Below are 20,141 nucleotides of genomic sequence, written 5' to 3' on the forward strand. Positions count from 1 at the left end.
GACTACAAAAACCTGTCCAATAAGAATCGCTTGCTTCCATCGCAAAACATTTTGCTACGCTGTGCACTAATGAATAAGACCAAGGTTTCCGTTCAGCGATGCCTCAGCTCATACCCTCTGCAGGAACCGCCAGAGCATGGGCAGGGTGTCCCTGCCGTTGTGCTGCTCCACGATGTGGGTGAGGCTGAGTAGAGACACCCGCTCCCTGCAGCTCCACACAGCCGAACTGTGGATCAGAGACTCCCGGGGCAGAGAGGCAAGGAAGAGGCGCGGGTCCCCGAACACCAGCCTCATCACAGGGTTGGAGGAGACCCGCAAGTCGGCCCGGACAAAGGCGTTCACTTCCTTCAGCCGCCTGTCCAGGTGCTGGAGACGGGATGGGACGAGGGGAGAGAGAGACAGAGGGGAAGAAAGGGTATCATTTAGATCATGTTTCTGTTGTTCAGGGCGGTGTTCATTAAACACTAAACAGAAGAAAACGAATTCAAAAGAGAGAGGGACTACCTAGAATTGTCCAATAAGAAAACGCAAAATGTTTTTCTTTTCCATTGCAAACATTTTAAAACGTTTTCCATTGGGTGCTCTAATGAACACGACAGTTATAGATGGACCACCGAACAAATACAAATGTTGTTGACTGTATTAAAAAAGGTACTAAAGTCATTTATTCATCTAGAGATGATGAACTGAGTCAAATGGTGACTGATGTAATCAGTTGGTACCTTCAGCTGAGGTGTGATGATGTCATTGCTGACGGTGGTCTCCCAGCCGTTTCGGGCCTCCTTGGTGGAGAGCAGGTTGTCATAGGGAACAGGCCCTGGAGAGAGAAGCAGACAAGAGTCAAGGAAACGTTCAGTGTCTGATATCATTCACAGACAATGATTCAATAACAATAATGGTAAAGAATGTACATATGATTCTAAAACTTCAATAAGGAATGGCTAATTTAATAGCACCATTAGCATGCTTAGTTGGCTTGTAATCAGACAGCATTAGTGGCCTAAGGTGATGCTTGTTTTTAGTGATTGTAAACCTATTGAGGACATGGAGGTGTTTCTGGTCCCTTACACTGGCCAGGCTGGTGGGGCCCCAGAAGGCTGCTGATGACCAGGTGGACGGTGTTGACCGTGTCGTCAGACCCCTTCCCCAGCGACCTGGTCACCTGCTCCATGTCCTTCAACAGATGGGCCCACAGGAACGCACCGGGGTCGGGCACTGGGGGCTTGATGATGGCACCGATGACCTACAGAGAGAGAAAGAGGGGGAGGGTAGAGGGAGTGAGAAAGGGAGGGAGTGGGGGTGAAAGAGAGCGAGAGTGAGCAGAGAGAGAGACGGAAACAGAGAGAGAATGAGGGGGAGGGTAGAGGGAGTGAGAAAGGGAGGGAGGCGGGTGAAAGAGAGCGAGAGTGAGCAGAGAGAGAGACGGACAGAGAGAGAAAGAGGGAGAGGGTAGAGGGAGTGAGAAAGGGAGGGAGTGGGGGTGAAAGAGAGCGAGAGTGAGCAGAGAGTGAGACGGAGACAGAGAGAAAAAGAGGGAGATCAAGAGACTCCGTTGAGGCAAGTGTCCTTCAAGAGATGTAACGGTCACCACTGGACAACAGTCAAACCAATAACCCCATCCATCCATGTACAGCAGGTACCTCTAGTGCAGTGCTTTTCAACCTCCTCAGACATTCAACACTTTAGTTGTTGTGGCCCTGAACTAATTCTAATTCACCTTATCAAAAAAAGTAAAAGTAAGTAAAACATTTAACCTTTATTTAACTAGGCAAGTCACTGAGATGCAGTGCCTTAGAGCGCTGCGCCACTCGAGAGCCCTAAATGCTTGATGATTCGTTGATCAGTTGAATCAGGTGTGTTAACTCTGGAATAGTTCCAACACATGGAACAGCTGTGTGATCACGAGGAGATGTTTGAAAACCCCTGCTCTAGTGTACTTACCTGGGGGTGACTGCTGGCCCCTAGCAGCATGGCCATGTGTGTGATCACGAGGAGATGTTTGAAAACCCCTGCTCTAGTGTACTTACCTGGGGGTGACTGCTGGCCCCTAGCAGCATGGCCATGTGTGTGATCACGAGGAGATGTTTGAAAACCCCTGCTCTAGTGTACTTACCTGGGGGTGACTGCTGGCCCCTAGCAGCATGGCCATGTGTGTGATCACGAGGAGATGTTTGAAAACCCCTGCTCTAGTGTACTTACCTGGGGGTGACTGCTGGCCCCTAGCAGCATGGCCATGTGTGTGATCACGAGGAGATGTTTGAAAACCCCTGCTCTAGTGTACTTACCTGGGGGTGACTGCTGGCCCCTAGCAGCATGGCCATGTGTGTGATCACGAGGAGATGTTTGAAAACCCCTGCTCTAGTGTACTTACCTGGGGGTGACTGCTGGCCCCTAGCAGCATGGCCATGTGTGTGATCACGAGGAGATGTTTGAAAACCCCTGCTCTAGTGTACTTACCTGGGGGTGACTGCTGGCCCCTAGCAGCATGGCCATGTGTGTGATCACGAGGAGATGTTTGAAAACCCCTGCTCTAGTGTACTTACCTGGGGGTGACTGCTGGCCCCTAGCAGCATGGCCATGTGTGTGATCACGAGGAGATGTTTGAAAACCCCTGCTCTAGTGTACTTACCTGGGGGTGACTGCTGGCCCCTAGCAGCATGGCCATGTGTGTGATCACGAGGAGATGTTTGAAAACCCCTGCTCTAGTGTACTTACCTGGGGGTGACTGCTGGCCCCTAGCAGCATGGCCATGTGTGTGATCACGAGGAGATGTTTGAAAACCCCTGCTCTAGTGTACTTACCTGGGGGTGACTGCTGGCCCCTAGCAGCATGGCCATGTGTGTGACCAGGCGCAGCAGGTTAAAGGGCACTGGGGACATGTTCTTGGTGTCCTGCATGTCCAGGTTGTCTCTCCGTCTGGGCTCTCCCAGGATGTGGCCGGTCTGGGTGCGGTCACCCCTATGAAGAAGGGAAAAACAACATGTGTTTGTCTCCATGTCTCCATTCTCCGGTGCCGTCATGATAGCAGACCTGGGTTCAAATAGTATGAGCCTGCTTGGATGGCCAGATGGCCAGCGTTTGTACTTTGGGGGCTATTCCATTGGTTCCATTGTGCCAGGTCAGCTCAATCAAGCACAGCTAAACAATTTGAAATAAAATAAAATTCTGTTTGAACCGAAGTCTGTACAGTGCAGCACCTGCTCAAGTCATTATCAACGGTCTTAGAAATTCCATAAAAATCCCACTCACTGAATCTGAACGGCTTGGAAGCCAGGGACAGCTATGTGGTTGTCCCCTCCAATCTCGAGGCCACAGTCCAGGCAGCGACTCCTCTCCATGGGCTGGCCACACTGTGGTTAGAGGGGTCAGACAGAGGGGTAGGAGAGTGAGAGATTCTGAGAAACAGTACTTAACTGAAAGTTAGGGCCAAAGATAAGATTATTCAGAATAAACTCAAACGTTACGTACCTCACCGATGGTGCACGGGTGATTGTTGGGACAAACTGTGTAAGAGCAGAAGAAAAGCTTGGATGACTTCACATTTTAGACAGTTAAATCTGCTAAATCTTTCAAAATTCACACATCCTTTTGTTGTGGCTGTTACTATACTTACAGTACCACTGCAGCTGCCCCATAGCTTTGTGAGCCACTGCTAGCATGTCCTCTGGCATGGTGGGGAGGAAGGCTCTCTATAGATGCACAAGAACAAACATCAACGTTAGCTGGACTATACATGAACAGAACGGGATACTAGGACCACCCTGGAGATAAGTCACTGGCTTTAATGTGTTGAACGCTGTTGTTTTCCATGGACTGTACTGACTGATACTTCACTGATGTGGTGGATATGCCTTTTCAAGTATTTCAATAATTCATCAACCAACCATTTTCAGACTACAGGGCAGAGCCAAACCATACTGCACTGGCATTGATATTTATTTTCACAGGTTACCTTTTCAGCATTCTATTAAATGTTGAATGCATACCAGGCCAGCCCAGTACAGCTTGGCTCGGCTTTGTTGTGTGAAAAGGGTTTAGCCTGGATTCCTTCCAGACCAGGGGTGTCAAACTAAATTCCTGGAGGGCCGTGTGGAAGATGTTTTTTGTGATTTCCTTTCTATTCATGTCAAATGAAGACCTAGGTAACCAGGTGAGGGGAGTTCTTAACTAGTCCTTACCCTATGGGCCATGGTCAAAACTAAAGTAGTGCACTACGTAGGAAACAGTGTGCCATTGGGCACGCAGCTACATTGTTCCCACCTGCATGTTGGCAGGCAGTAGGGCCAGCTGCTGGAGGGGCGTCAGTACACCCTGGTTCCCACAGAGCAGCACTGCAGCCAGGTGGATGCTCAGCTCCACCACCACACACTGGGCCCCAGAGGCCCCGGGACGGACTTCCAGGGGCCCCAGCCGGTTGGCCACCAGGGCCTGGGCGAAGGCCCTCACCTCTGGGCTGACCAACACCTTGGAGGCCTGGATGAACGCCAACAGGGCCTGGCATTGCTGGGGGGATACAGTGTTAGCTTTAGGTGTAAAGACACTGTTAAAGAGACAGGTGAAGTATGGAAGCTGAGGAGACAGTTGATACAGTGTTAGCTTTAGGTGTAAAGACAGGTGAAGTATGGAAGCTGAGGAGACAGTTGATACAGTGTTAGCTTTAGGTGTAAAGACACTGTTAAAGAGACAGGTGAAGTATGGAAGCTGAGGAGACAGTTGATACAGTGTTAGCTTTAGGTGCAAAGACAGGCGAAGTATGGAAGCTGAGGAGACAGTTGATACAGTGTTAGCTTTAGGTGTAAAGACAGGTGAAGTATGGAAGCTGAGGAGACAGTTGATACAGTGTTAGCTTTAGGTGTAAAGACAGGTGAAGTATGGAAGCTGAGGAGACAGTTGATACACAGTGTTAGCTTTAGGTGTAAAGACAGGTGAAGTATGGAAGCTGAGGAGACAGTTGATACACAGTGTTAGCTTTAGGTGTAAAGACAGGTGAAGTATGGAAGCTGAGGAGACAGTTGATACACAGTGTTAGCTTTAGGTGTAAAGACAGGTGAAGTATGGAAGCTGAGGAGACTGACAATAATATTCCTTTCTCTTGACATTTGCACTCATTCACTACTAAAAGCATTTGATTGGTGGTGACATGGACTAGTAGGAGTTTCCACCATATGTCTTATGTCAGTAATTTTCTTTCAAATCAGTGAAGGGTAGGAAGGAGAGAATTGGGACTACATCACAGTATCTTGTCTTTGTATAAGGACTCTTACCACAGGTTTAGGATGGAAGCTGTCATTGGCTGATCTGTAGAGAGAGGTGACTTCTCTGAACAGGGCCAGGAGCAGGTAGACTGCTTTCTTCTGTGGAGGACATTTACAGCCCTGCACACACACACACACACACACACACACACACACACACACCCAATGGAGTGTTTTTCCCCCAATATCGAAATCATTTATTGGTAATAATTAAGTACCTTACTATGATTGTTTTAAAAAGAAACAATAGCTTCTTAACAAAGAGCAATTTCTCAAGAAAGAGTTTTGCTAGGACTGTCTGGGAGTGGTCTGTCTGGGAGTGGACTGTCTGGGAGTGGTCTGTCTGGGAGTGGTCTGTCTGGGAGTGGACTGTCTGGGAGTGGACTGTCTGGGAGTGGACTGTCTGGGAGTGGACTGTCTGGGAGTGGACTGTCTGGGAGTGGACTGTCTGGGAGTGGACTGTCTGGGAGTGGACTGTCTGGGAGTGGACTGTCTGGGAGTGGACTGTCTGGGAGTGGTCTGTCTGGGAGTGGTCTGTCTGGGAGTGGTCTGTCTGGGAGTGGTCTGTCTGGGAGTGGTCTGTCTGGGAGTGGTCTGTCTGGGAGTGGTCTGTCTGGGAGTGGTCTGTCTGGGAGTGGACTGTCTGGGAGTGGACTGTCTGGGAGTGGACTGTCTGGGAGTGGTCTGTCTGGGAGTGGACTGTCTGGGAGTGGACTGTCTGGGAGTGGTCTGTCTGGGAGTGGTCTGTCTGGGAGTGGTCTGTCTGGGAGTGGACTGTCTGGGAGTGGTCTGTCTGGGAGTGGACTGTCTGGGAGTGGACTGTCTGGGAGTGGACTGTCTGGGAGTGGACTGTCTGGGAGTGGACTGTGTGGGAGTGGACTGTGTGGGAGTGGACTGTCTGGGAGTAGACTGTGTGGGGATGGAAAAACTGGAAACGTGCTGTTATTGGCAGAGATTTGGAACTCTTTCTTATTGGTCTATTAACTAATTTACTGCATGGTGATGTCACCATGGAAGGCCAAAACTCCATCCCACCAAAACAGGATGAAAAACAGCTCTCACACTAATAGGGCCTTATCATCACTTTCACAGTATTGTTCCAACCTCAGTGTGGAAATATACATACAACACAGGAAAAATCATGTTTTGACTGCACTGGGCCTTTAACACTTTAAAAACAGAATATCTGATAGAAAGAACATACACATGAACAAGCAAAATCAAATCACAAGCTTATGCAAAATGTTCTGCAGGTGTTTCAGTTATGAAGTAAAGTAGAACTACAACAATACCTCACAAGCGTTGTCCAATCCCTCGATTTTGCCTTCCATCATTGCCTTGGCAACAGCATCTCGGATTGTCTTGTAATCCTCTCCACACACAAGATATTGGTCTATCTGGCTGCCATCTTCATTCTGAAGGACAACAGAAGAGAGAAAGAGTGGTTAAAATGGTATGAAATATGGTTTATATCATCACATCAATACAGGAATACTTAGTAAAAATAAAAAAAAATCGCTACATACTCCAAAAATGCTAGCCATGAGATTCTAGATATTAAATACCCATTTAACAAATACAAACTTAAAAACATTTTGTATGAAATAAGAACACCCGAAGCTAAAAGATTGACTATCCCTGTCCCATTTCCAGCTTGGTACGGACATCGTATTGCTCCCTACATTACTCTCCCATAAAGAAAGACAAAATGGCCACAATACCTGCTGCAGAACTTCAGCAGGGAACAACCACCGGATGTCAGCCACCTTCAGGAGTTTCTGAACAAACTCCACGCCGCGCTGGCTGCAGATCTTACGGATGAGGTAGACCCGGTACCAGTCGTTCCCGCTGCGTCTACACAGTTCTACCACGCTGGTCAGGAAGGCCGCAACGCCGTTAGGAGACTCCTCCTGCGATCCTATTGGACCATAATGGGAGAGGGAAGCGTCACATGAACACATACGATTGATTGAGAGGAGGACTAGGATAATTAGGCAAACGTATACTATTTTTTTTATTTTTAAATAGATAGGTTTTATAGTCACATACACCGGGTAGGTGAAGTTAGATATGTTGTTTTACAGAGTCAGCCATAGTAGTATGGCGCCCATTGAGCAAATGAAGGTTAAGTGCCTTGCTCAAGAGCACATCGACAGATTTTCCACCTTGTCGGCTCGGTATTCAAACCAGCAAACTTTCAGTTACTGACCCAATAATCTAACCGCTAGGCTACCTGCCGTCCTACTGTTTTAATTAAATCATTGAATAGTCTATCAAATCAATCATATATATTATACGACAGTTGACCTACACCCACAAGTATCATTTTGAAACACAAGGGTCGTGTTCAACAGGCACAAAATGGAAGAAAAAAACGTTATTAAATGGAGTGATACAGGCAGACTATTTGAAATGACCCAATGCTAGTTGTACCCAACTGAACAGGATCCAGGATGACGTACGTACCTGTGGCAGCAGCAGACAGCATGTGGACCAGCAGGTCTGCAGCTCTGTCCAGCCCCATGCGCACCCTGGCCACCTGCTGCAGGTACTCTACGGTGGCTGCGTGGCCGGCATCCAACTGCAGGAAGTCCCCCAGGAAGACCCTCTCATCCTGCATGCAGGCCAGCTGCTCCGCCACCGTGTGGCACTGCATCCGCTCAAACATGGAATCCTGGGATGGAGAGGAGGGTGTGACAATGATGTCACTGAAAAAGCATGTCACTGAAAGATACTACGTGTAGAATGTGTCACCCATGTAGAAGCTTGGTGAACTGCAACTACAGTTAGGCTCAATATAAACAATTCCCTCCCCCGCATGCCATTTCCCCGCAACACGGTGGAGAGGTTAGTGCCATCTGACTTCCCAAGGATCCTGGATAGCAAGACTATTTTACTTTCAGTTACGTCCATCAACTTCAAAACAGCCGTAAAAACAATATTTTTGGTAATTGAAAACCTATTTCACAGTGATTTAGATGGTCAAATGATTCCCTACACTATTCAGTGCTTGTTTTCTCAAATATACTGAAATTGAGCATGGAATTTCAGTAACCAGGAAATGACAAAGCGATTTCTACATTGGCCGCTTGTCCCAGTCTGCCATTGTCCGTTGTGCACGATGAGGAGATGACCACGCCTTTTAGTGACGTCGATGTAAGAGGGAGGGTGCAGTTTTCCCATCTGGCTTTCATTGTCAAATAGCAAGTCTGCATTTTAGAATGCTATTTTGTATTGGCCCAAAATAAATAAATATGTGTAAAACACTATCATTCCACTATTACTGCAGATAGATTATTATGGACATTTTCTGAAATTACAATGCAAACACTCTACATGTAGTTGCTTGAAATAGCATTATTCACTGAAATCGCACGAGTCACTGAAATAGCATTATTCACTGAAATCGCACGCGTCACTGAAATCGCACGCGTCACTGAAATAGCACACTTCACTGAAATAGCACACTTCACTGAAATAGCACACTTCACTGAAATAGCACACTTCACTGAAATAGCACGTGTCACTGAAATAGCACACTTCACTGAAATAGCACGTGTCACTGAAACAGCATTATTCACTGAAATAGCACATGCAGCCATTGACATAACTAAATCCACAGCAGTAAAGACTGAGTTTCAAGCATGACACTATGTATTACTTTTAAGGCTAGGATTTTGCATCAACTCCAAACAGTCAAATCAATGTACTTAGCCGATATCTCTTCACACCAACAATTACTGATGCATAACTCTTTATATACACCAACCACATAAATGCTACTGTAGATTTAAATGGGTCATACATACACCTACCTCCGTTCAATGGGCCATATGTACACCTACCTCCATTCAATGGGCCATATGTACACCTACCTCCAGACAGATGATTCAATGGGCCATATGTACACCTACCTCCAGACAGATGATTCAATGGGCCATATGTACACCTACCTCCAGACAGATGATTCAATGGGCCATATGTACATCTACCTCCATTCAATGGGCCATATGTACACCTACCTCCAGACAGTTGATATACAGAGAATACAGTTCATTCTTGTCTGATTCCTCCAAGATGTTGCTCTGTTCAACTGCTGTCAGGTGCTGCTGCAGGTAGTCTTTCACATCATCAAAGCTTCAAAAACAAACATGAATTTAATCAAACAGTGAGGGGCATTTGAAAAATGTTGATATATTTAAAATCATGAATGAAAGAGTAGTCTAGCAGTACTAGTCACATAATCACCTGTATTTGAGCAGGAGTTTGAGAACAACCGACCGAACTACTGGGTTTTTGTCAACAGAATCGTCAAAGGGAGAGAGGGCCTTGGTCAGAATCTGACGATGAGCTAGCAAAGAGGAAGAGGATTGTGAGGACAACAACACACAACAAGACAAACACAGTGGCCCACACCCCCATCTCCACCCACTCACCACCTCTGATGATGGGCACAGAGTGGACCTCCACCATGAGGAAGGAGAGCAGGTGGAGGATGATGGCCCTGCAGGGGGGAGAGTTGTCCTTGAAGCACACTGTTGAGACCAGGTCTATGAAGAAGGCGTTGCACTGCTTCCTGAAGCGGGCGCTCTGGTTGATGAGAACTCTGTATAATAATATGATTGACACAATCGTGACCAACAATTAAATTCCGTTACAGTATTGATGGGTTCTGACTCTAAACTTGAAATGGTGTGAATTATCAGGTATCCTATTGAAATATTGAGTGCCATAGTCTGGTTTCTACACCAGAAGTTAATGGGTATATGTAGGAGGAATGTATATGGTGGAGGCAATTCAGTTTGGAATGTATTGAGTAAATGGAAGGCAATCACATGTTTGCATGACGGTGGAGAGATGTGGTTTAGTGAGGAAGGGGGTCGAGGTCAGGTCAGGTCACATTTAGGGAGAAGGAACAGTTTATAGCCTGCATCACTTAACTTCCTGCCTAGCAATAAAGAGAAAGAGGAGACTTCACCCAAACTGGGGTATATATACTACCACTGGTGGAAATATGTCTGTCTTATGCAGCTGTAAACTTGGTTTGAGCTTTACTAATCTTCCATGAGTGTTTACAAGGTTCATTTAGAACCTAACAGTATGAAAGCACTTAAAACTGGTGAGCCTAAAATGCATACACAAAAACGGTATTAGGTAATTAATGAATGGCAGTGAAACTAATGAATGGCAGGGAAATGAATGAATGAATTGAAGCTTAAACAACAATAAAACATTCAAATAAGATTAAATCACAATAAAGTCAGAGTTATTTCCATGAGGTTATCTTCTTCAGATAACAGAGCCATCAGTATGTCTAATAACCTTAGTCATGTACTAATCAATATGAGAGGGTCCGCCCTCACCTTATGTCTTCAGAGGGCCTGAGAGCGAAGTCGTCTGGCACAGCCTGCATGCAGAGAGGACAGAACATCTGACCTGGGACCAGCCACTGTCTGATGCAGGCCAGGCAGTAGATGTGGTCACACGGCAGGCTCAGGGGGTCATGGGGGTCGCTCATACACACAGGGCACGGCTGGAGGCCAAACCTGGACACGGACAAGATATTGGTATGCAAGTAAAGCATACAGCATGCAGGGCGTTAAGTTAGTTAAAATTATAGAGCTAGACACTAGTTATACACTATAATGAAGGCCCTGAGTTTTTCTTTGTTATGTGAATGTGACCAGGAAAAACTCCAGGTCCTTGTATATACCCACTATAAGTAAGGCACTGAGGTTTTAGTGGTCAGAGTCTAATCATGATCCAGCCATATGCTTCCTTTGTGGTATAATACCAGCCAATCTCTGCTTTGCTGGATCAGGATTCTAATAGAAACATACTTCCAGACAGATGCGGAAGGAAAGGGAATCCGTACCTGAAAATGCGCTCCATTGCTCCGTCTTTGCAGGCTTTCAGTATACCGATCACCGCCTCAAACGGCTTCTTCATTTTCAGGTCAGAGTCCTTCTCCAGGATCTTGATAGAACAAAGACAACAAATGCCATTTTGAAAGGAAAGGAAAAATGACACTGAGCAAAAAGATAAACTCAACATGTAAAGTGTTGGTCCCATGTTTCATGAACTCAAATAAAAGATTGCAGACATATCCCATATGCACAAAAAGCGTATGTCTCTCAAATTTTGGGCACAAATTTGTTTGCATCCCTGTTAGTGAGCATTTATCCTTTACCAAGATAATCCATCCACCTGACAGATGTGGCATATCAAGAAGCTGATTAAACAGCATGATCATTACACAGGTACACCTTGTGCTGGGGACAATAAACCTGCACATTTTAGAGCGGCCTTTTGTCATACAACACAATGGCACATATGTCTACAATTTTGAGGGAGCGTGCAATTGGCATGCTGATTGCAGGAATGTCCACCAGAGCTGTTGCCAGAAAATGTCATGTTCATTTCTCTACCACAAGCCTCCTCCAAACTTGTTTTAGAGAATTTGGCAGTACATTCAAAAATCGGCCTCACAACTGCAGACCACATGTATGGTATCGTGTGGGTGAGCGGTTTACTGATGTCAACGTTGTGAATAGTGCTCAATTCGTTTGTGAAGCATCATAGCACAGTTGAAAAATATATGGCAAATAGAAATCCAAAAAGGATGACGTTGAGAGATAGATGGGAGAGGTTGAATGTTCAGGTTGAATTTTTTTATTTCACCTTTATTTAACCAGGTAGGCTAGTTAAGAACAAGTTCTCATTTACAACTGCGACCTGGCCAAGATAAAGCATAGCAGTGTTAACAGACAACAACACAAAGTTACACATGGAGTAAACAATAAACAAGTCAATAACACAGTAGGAAAAAAAAAAGAGTCTATATACATTGTGTGCAAAAGGCATGAGGAGGTAGGCGAATAATTACAATTTTGCAGATTAACACTGGAGTGATAAATGATCAAATGGTCATGTGCAGGTAGAGATACTGGTGTGCAAAAGAGCCGAATAGTAAATAAATGAAAACAGTATGGGGATGAGGTAGGTAAATTGGGTGGGCTATTTAACGATGGACTATGTACAGCTGCAGCAATCGGTTAGCTGCTCAGATAGCAGATGTTTGAAGTTGGTGAGGGAGATAAAAGTCTCCAACTTCAGCGAATTTTGCAATTCGTTCCAGTCACAGGCAGCAGAGAACTGGAAGGAAAGGCGGCCAAATTAGGTGTTGGCTTTAGGGATGGCTTTACTTAAAAATCAAACAATGTGATTTTCTGGATTTTTGTTTTAGATTCCGTCTGTCACAGTTGAAGTGTACCTATGAAAAAATTACAGACCTCTACATGCTTTGTAAGTTGGAAAACCTGCAAAATCGGCAGCGTATCAAATACTTGTTCTCCCCACTGTATATATTTACCCCAAAAATATATGGGGGATTGGAAATGATGCAGACAATTACATTGATGGAACCAATATTCTTTCCTCAATATTAAGCAGATCCACCCCTTTAAAAAGGCATAAGCTACGGACAATGTACACAATTGCATTTTATCAATGTACAGAGATACCGTGACGAGATCCTGAGGCACATTGTCATGCCATTCATCCGCCGCCTTCGCCTCATGTGTCAGCATGATAATGTATGGCCCCATGTCATAAGGATCTGCACACAATTCCTGGAAGCTGAAAATGTCCCATTTATTCCATGGCCTGCATAATCACCAGACATGTCACCCATTAAGCATGTTTGGGATGCCCTGGATCAATGGGTACAACAGCGTGTTCCAGTTCCCGCCAATATCCAGCAACTTCACACAGTCATTGAAGAGGACTGGGACAACATTCCACAATCAACAGCCTGATCAACTCTATGCAAAGAAGTCTCGCCGCATGAGGCAAATGGTGGTCACACCAGATACTGACTGGTTTTCTGATCCCCACATTTTTTTACGGTGTCTGTGATCAAGAGATTCATATCTGTATTCCCAGTCATGTGAAATCCATAGATGAAATGAATTGAATTTCAATAGACAGATTTCCTTATGTGAACTGAAACTCAGTCAAATCTTACAAATTGTTGCATATTGCGTTTATATTTTAGTTCAGTATATTATTCTGATATTAGCCCAGGCAAATCAGAGGAGTGGTGTGGTTACCTGTTACACTGACTAAAATAGACCACTGAAGGGCACCATTTTATTTAACTAGGCAAGTCAGTTAAGAACAAATTCTTATTTACAATGACGGCCTACACTGGTCAAACCTGGGCCAATTGTGCGCCGCCCTATGGGACTTCCAATCACGGCTGGTTGTGATACAGCCTGGATTCGAACCAGGGTGTGTGAAGTGAAGCCTCTAGCACGGAGATGCAGTGCCTTTGACCGCTGTGCCACTATACAGTACTATACATACACTAAAAGGAGGTTTCCCAGACACAGATTAAGCCCAATCCTGGATTTAAATCATTTTTGATGGAGATTCTCAATTGACATCAGCATTCCTATAGATATGACCCCAGACCACACTGACCTGGCACAACCCTCTGGTGTGCTCCAAGACCAGAGGGTTCAGCTTCTTCTCCACCGCCTCGATGCCCAGTAACATGTGCTCCACAAACAGAGACAGGGTGACGACGCGGTTCCACCCAGTCCTACAGAAACCACAGAAAAAACAAGTCACAAAAAAAATACAACTGGCATTCTGTTGTTCTAAAGTTTTAGCAGCTACCAAATAATACAAAACTGCCCTTCAGATGACTGGACAGCTTTACACTTCTTTTAAATCAAAATTAAATAAAGGGACAATGCAACAAACAGAAAATAACAGTTGATAAATAGAGTCAGTTTATATACTGGCCATGTCAATGTCACTGTGTCAACCTTGCCATTCAAGTTCCAGGTCATTGAGATTGAATCCCTGTTAACTCACTGAACTCTGTGGACCATGGCCACGCTCCTGTCCTTATAGTGTCTCAGATTCTCCTCGGAGCAGACCAGCTCGATGGGAACCTGGAGCCTCTTGACCTGTCTGAGCCAGACCAGCCGCTGGCCGTCCGTGTCCAGAGTCTGGGGCTCCAGGTACTCTACACAGGCCACGGCCGCATACACGTCCAGCACCTGGGGAGGTAACGCATGCTTTGAGGGGTAACGCAGTCTCATGTAGCTAGACATAGCATTATCACATTGGCTCTGCATCCTGGCAGAGGAGAACATAGATGCCAGGCACACAAGGCTATGGTCAATGCAAAATGACACAATGCAGAGGAATCTACTTAAGATATCCTTGTTCCTGAAAATGTTTTATATGAACACAAGTATTCGTGCCAATACAACACAAGCCACACCGCATAAAGGAGTGATATTACAGCAAGCATCTCCCCTACGCTTGAGCTAAAACACAAATATTTACCCTCCATTTCATCTCTACCAGCATTCAAAAGACTGGAAGAAAACAAATGTATCATTGCTTGAAATAAAATGAAGAATCCCTTTAACGCTGAACTGGCCTGCTATACTAGACTTCGGTGGAGGCTGCTGAGTGGAGGACGGCTCATTATAATGTGTGCTGCTCCTGGTTTTAATTTCAAGATCTTCACACCTAGAAGCCTCGCGCTCTGCTTGCGCTGGCCCACAGTTAGGACTCCAGTGCAGCTGGTATAGAACATAGTGTTTTCCCAACGCCCCAGTGGAGCTTCCCAGTAATACTGACCAGTTCATCCCCCTCTCTGGCATGTGTGTTCCCCCGGAGGACCTGGGCCAACTGGGGCTCCATGCTGATCATCCTGGACAGGTTCTGCAGGCGGTTCTTAAACTCATGGTAGGCAGCGTGGACCCAGGGCAGCGAGGTCACTTCCTTCCCCATGACGTCATCGTGACGCAGCCGCAGCTCGTTCACACAACAGGTCAAGGCACCGCAAAGGAGCTGGATGGTTGGTTAGGATGTATGGATGCGTACACACACACAAACTAATAATTAACACCTTGAAATAACAATTCAATTAATCTTTATTTAGGCAGGACTCTCCAGTCAGAAACAGACATCCATGTTTTCCAATGATTGCTGGGATCCATAAAAACAGACTAATGACATAATTTTATAAATGTTGAAAGTAAAATAATGAAACTCATTACCTGCAGATCCTCTTGACAGGTCACATTCATGGTCATGGAGATGAAATCCTGCAGGTACCTGTGGAAGAACTCAGCCTGCATCTCCGGGTCTGCCTCTGAGATGTAGCGGCCCAGTGGGGTCTTCCTAAAGAACTCCTCAAACTGGCCCTGAGTGTGACCTGAACATCCCAGAAACACCATAACTAGGTTAAATGAAGAGAAAATAACATCATTCCTAGATAGAGACCTAGTACTGAAGAATTATTGAACACAACACATAGACTACAACCAGGGATGTAGCAGTAAAACGATGCTGAACGTTGGTCAAAACGTAATGCCCTATTCACTAAATAAATTAACGATCCTCCAATATCACCCCTGGCTACAACATAACAGGGTTGCCAAACTAGCAGTAAAACAATGCTGAACGTTGGTCAAAACGTAATGCCCTATTCACTAAATAAATTAACGATCCTCCAATACAACCCCTGGTTACAACATAACAGGGTTCCCAAACTAGCAGTAAAACAATGCTGAACGTTGGTCAAAACGTAATGCCCTATTCACTAAATAAATTAACGATCCTCCAATACAACCCCTGGTTACAACATAACAGGGTTCCCAAACTAGCAGTAAAACAATGCTGAACGTTGGTCAAAACGTAATGCCCTATTCATTAAATAAATTAACGATCCTCCAATATCACCCCTGGTTACAACATAACAGGGTTCCCAAACTAGCAGTAAAACAATGCTGAACGTTGGTCAAAACGTAATGCCCTATTCATTAAATAAATTAACGATCCTCCAATACAACCCCTGGTTACAACATAACAGGGTTCCCAAACTAGCAGTAAAACAATGCTGAACGTTGGTCAAAACGTAATGCCCTATTCACTAAATAAATTAACGATCCTCCAATATCACCCCTGGTTACAACATTACAGGGTTCCCAAACTAGCAGTAAAACAATGCTGAACGTTGGTCAAAACGTAATGCCCTATTCATTAAATAAATTAACGATCCTCCAATACAACCCCTGGTTACAACATAACAGGGTTCCCAAACTGGAGGCCTTAAGGTTTTCTGATAAAAAAATAGAATACTTTTTTATTTTCGTTGTTGGACATAAGACTGTAAAAACACCAGGAAATCAGCTCCAAGTGATTTAAATGTAAGAAATCTGTTCCAAAGTATTCCCACGCATAACAGAGAGAGACGTGATTGTATACCAATGTAAGCAAGGTTTGAAATGATTATGTTTTAGTTAAACATATCTGTTTGGGCTTCTTGCAGTCTACAAATAACTTGAAATTATGTTCCGGCCCCCCAACAAAAAAATAAAATGGGCCCTCGGCTGAATCTGATGATCCCTGACATATAAGTTAGACATATGAGGTATTGTCATAACCCACTACCTTCATGCTGGAGAGCATGGACCCAGAGTTCATCCAAGTAGTCCCTGATCCTCCAGCTGAAGGGCATGATACAGCCGATGTTCTTGTCCAGCCCAATGTAGTTCTGGACCAGGATGGTCTTTGACTCTGAACTGGGACAGGAAGGGAGGGGTTAATATAGAGATAGGGAGTTGTTGATTCACTGACATTCTAGAATCAGAGCTGACAGAAGACAGCATCTCTAGTCTTGAACACAGAAATATAATTACTAGAAGGGACAAAGCCCCTCAGACCATGGTAATTTGACTGTAATACTCAATATGGCCGCCGGTCCACCCATTGTAGAACAACAACTTGATTAGAAATGGCTGTTCTTGTCATTTTATTTCTATGCTCTCTAGTCCAACAACATAACCATTGCTGTGACAGTACAGTACTTACTTGCGGTCCAGTTTTGTGTAGGGAACCTCGAGTAGTTTGTCGTTCCCAAAGATGTCCAACCAGAGTTTCTTAACCGCCTCTCCAGAGTTGGAGTCCAGCAGAATGTCCAGGTTGCGGTCGCGGTCGATGACAGAGACCAGCTGGGCCAAGAAGGGAATAACCACAGCCTGCACCCTTTTCCATAGGGTGTGTCTGGTACAAAAAAGTAGAAAATCAGTTTAGCAGAGCCGTTTATGGGCAATATGGTACAAGGCAAAATGTATGGTTATTTGGCCAATCAAAAATATCTTATGTCCCTTTTAAAAAGTTAGTTAAAAAAAAGTTATCTTTAAAGTCCCTTTGAATTTACAATGAGAATTTGTACTGGCATAAGAGGTTTTGAAATCATAGTGGTCACTCACCTGAATGTCCCTCCTTCCTGCAGTGCGTCAATGTTGGACGCCTCCTTGATGACCCAGTTATTTGAGGACAGTTTGAGCGTGTTGTCATCATGGGTCGACAGCAACGAGTGAAGACGTCTCTTCACGGTCCTCAGAAATTCAGCTGTTCAAGAACATTCATAGTCTGAGTATTATCATTGAGAATGGAATGCATGTCAATGATGACCCAGTGTTGTGCTGTATCCATGCAAGCTTGGATATGGTAATGCCAGAGAAGTATGGAGGTCGCTTGTAGAGTCTCTCAGTTTTCAAACTTCTCCGGCGCTAGCACGCACTACTGCTTAGATTTAGCACGCCAATGGGTAAACAGTTATTAAGAATTGGCCTAAACAGCAATAATAACACATTTATTTTATATAGCACTTATTACTACAAGAAGAATCTCCAAGTCGCTTTAAAAATCTAAAAATAAACAATTAGTACTATAGTAGTTATCCTACCTCTTATTTGTTGGTTGTCAGTCAGGAGTGTGAGCAGGATCTCCACTCTCCTGGTACTACGGACTCCGCCCTCCAGCTGGTCTCTGAGCATGCCCACTGCGCTCTGCACACAGCTACGTACCAGCGCCGTGGTGTCCACAACACTCCCCCAGCTCTGCAGTAGGAACATGGTCAAGACACATGAAACACGAGGAAGGTGTTCCAAAACAACATGGTTTATGTACAGTAAAACAACATGGGTTATGTACAGTAAAACAACATGGGTTATGTACAGTAAAACAACATGGGTTATGTACAGTAAAACAACATGGGTTATGTACAGTTAAACAACATGGGTTATGTACAGTAAAACAACATGGGTTATGTACAGTAAAACAACATGGGTTATGTACAGTAAAACAACATGGGTTATGTACAGTAAAACAACATGGGTTATGTACAGTAAAACAACATGGGTTATGTACAGTTAAACAACATGGGTTATGTACAGTTAAACAACATGGGTTATGTACAGTAAAACAACATGGTTTATGTACAGTAAAACAACATGGGTTATGTACAGTAAAACAACATGGTTTATGTACAGTAAAACAACATGGGTTATGTACACATGATATTTAAATGGTGCTACAAACAGGATTGTTTGAATTTTTGCAGTATTACTGTAATTTTTACAAGAGGAAGTTCATCATACAGAATGCCAAAACAATATTGTAGCAAATAATAACACCTAAATATTAAAATGTTAAAGTCTAACATCCAAAAGTGCATCCTCTTTTAAAGCATTAGATTGTATCTCAGTTTATAATGCTAAATAGTGTAGACGTGTCATATAGGACCTTTCAACCAAAACTCTGATGATTTCTACACTGTTTGTGCAATTTCAGTGCCTGTTTTGTCACAAACTGAAATTGAGTGTGGAATTTTAGCAACCAGGAAATTACATTTGCACTAAATAACACAGCCACGAAGTCAGAACGGCAATCCCATTTTGACAACGGATGCCCCTCTGGCGAAGAGAAATCAATAGACAAATATCACAGACAATCACAACACTGGCGGGTAAGTAATGGTGTAAAACTCACTGTTTGGTCTTCATGTTCCAATTCCTGTTGCTCTGTCTCAGTGTACATGTCATCTACCTCCATCGCTGTGCATAAACATACAAGGCTCTTTTAACGATTTCAACAGGTCATTTTTTCTGAAGAAGTGTATCAGTACGAAGACATTTTGTCATGATCATCAATACGAGTCTTAAAGGTCATTCACCTTCAGGCTCATCCTTTTTCTCCTCAAACAGTTGACTGATGGTAAGGTTTCTCAAGGCTTTGATATCTGACACAATATCTTTCGATCTTCTGAGGTCATCAATATGAACCGACCTCCAGGGGTCTATATTGGATTTCGAAAAAAGAATAACTTCATAAATTGTTTTTTTACAAAAGTTTTCAATCTCAGATTATCTTTTGAGCACGTATCTCATTTCAACATATTCTAAAGTTGTAAAATGTTTGAACCAATGATAACTTCACCTCCATGAAATCCGACATAGGATGTCCCTCCTTCCATTCTTGGCAATTTAGTAATGAAGTAGACAAAGACCTTGCCTCCCATCTCCACTTGTCTTGATTTGTTGATTTCATTGATGGCAGAATATCTGAAATGAATTAGATAAATTAGATAAATCATAATCAGATTTCGTTTTTTAAAATGTATTTATTTAATGACATGTATTCCAGACTTCACTTACTTGGCGGAGGCAATGAGATTTGCACTGTGCGACGCTTCATCAAAATCTGACTGAATGATCAGGATTTTGTTGCCAGATGTATTCTCTCTCCCATTTCCAGATGTGAGGAAATGACTAAGAAGAGAGCAATGTTTTTAACCTGACCAAAAGGTTTCAACTCAACGGCTAATGGACAATCAGTTAAGCATGATGAGGATGAACTAAAAGGTGTCAAACCTGATCTTCTTGAGGAAGGAGTGCTCAGTGTCAAACTGCTGAAGAGAGAGAAGCTCGACATTGTTCACGACCTCTTCCAGTGGCCCAACATCTGATGCTGTTAAAAGTCTGGAAAAGGTAGTCACCTTGGAAAGTAAAA

The 20,141-nt window shown here is 44.2% G+C and overlaps 1 protein-coding gene across 1 annotated transcript in view; it reads right to left on the reverse strand.

Moving 5' to 3' along the window:
- Positions 1 to 20,141, reverse strand: part of LOC139365161 (E3 ubiquitin-protein ligase rnf213-alpha-like) — a 65,648-nt gene that overhangs the window by 16,900 nt on the left and 28,607 nt on the right. The window contains exons 29-58 of the mRNA XM_071102598.1: positions 20,003 to 20,127; positions 19,787 to 19,900; positions 19,569 to 19,693; positions 19,306 to 19,428; positions 19,122 to 19,186; positions 18,037 to 18,190; positions 17,558 to 17,699; positions 17,157 to 17,348; positions 16,737 to 16,867; positions 15,341 to 15,498; positions 14,919 to 15,131; positions 14,139 to 14,326; positions 13,740 to 13,860; positions 11,131 to 11,231; positions 10,619 to 10,801; positions 9,692 to 9,861; positions 9,504 to 9,606; positions 9,278 to 9,392; positions 7,722 to 7,929; positions 6,977 to 7,173; positions 6,548 to 6,670; positions 5,265 to 5,375; positions 4,261 to 4,503; positions 3,614 to 3,689; positions 3,469 to 3,503; positions 3,250 to 3,350; positions 2,802 to 2,958; positions 1,069 to 1,243; positions 723 to 817; positions 115 to 366 (exon numbers count right to left, since the gene is read on the reverse strand). Coding sequence (XP_070958699.1) covers positions 115 to 366; positions 723 to 817; positions 1,069 to 1,243; positions 2,802 to 2,958; positions 3,250 to 3,350; positions 3,469 to 3,503; positions 3,614 to 3,689; positions 4,261 to 4,503; positions 5,265 to 5,375; positions 6,548 to 6,670; positions 6,977 to 7,173; positions 7,722 to 7,929; positions 9,278 to 9,392; positions 9,504 to 9,606; positions 9,692 to 9,861; positions 10,619 to 10,801; positions 11,131 to 11,231; positions 13,740 to 13,860; positions 14,139 to 14,326; positions 14,919 to 15,131; positions 15,341 to 15,498; positions 16,737 to 16,867; positions 17,157 to 17,348; positions 17,558 to 17,699; positions 18,037 to 18,190; positions 19,122 to 19,186; positions 19,306 to 19,428; positions 19,569 to 19,693; positions 19,787 to 19,900; positions 20,003 to 20,127 — 4,296 coding nt within the window. The remainder of the gene's footprint in view (positions 1 to 114; positions 367 to 722; positions 818 to 1,068; positions 1,244 to 2,801; positions 2,959 to 3,249; positions 3,351 to 3,468; positions 3,504 to 3,613; positions 3,690 to 4,260; positions 4,504 to 5,264; positions 5,376 to 6,547; positions 6,671 to 6,976; positions 7,174 to 7,721; positions 7,930 to 9,277; positions 9,393 to 9,503; positions 9,607 to 9,691; positions 9,862 to 10,618; positions 10,802 to 11,130; positions 11,232 to 13,739; positions 13,861 to 14,138; positions 14,327 to 14,918; positions 15,132 to 15,340; positions 15,499 to 16,736; positions 16,868 to 17,156; positions 17,349 to 17,557; positions 17,700 to 18,036; positions 18,191 to 19,121; positions 19,187 to 19,305; positions 19,429 to 19,568; positions 19,694 to 19,786; positions 19,901 to 20,002; positions 20,128 to 20,141) is intronic.

Source organism: Oncorhynchus clarkii, chromosome 13 (assembly GCF_045791955.1).
Source record: "Oncorhynchus clarkii lewisi isolate Uvic-CL-2024 chromosome 13, UVic_Ocla_1.0, whole genome shotgun sequence".
NCBI lineage: Eukaryota > Metazoa > Chordata > Actinopteri > Salmoniformes > Salmonidae > Oncorhynchus > Oncorhynchus clarkii.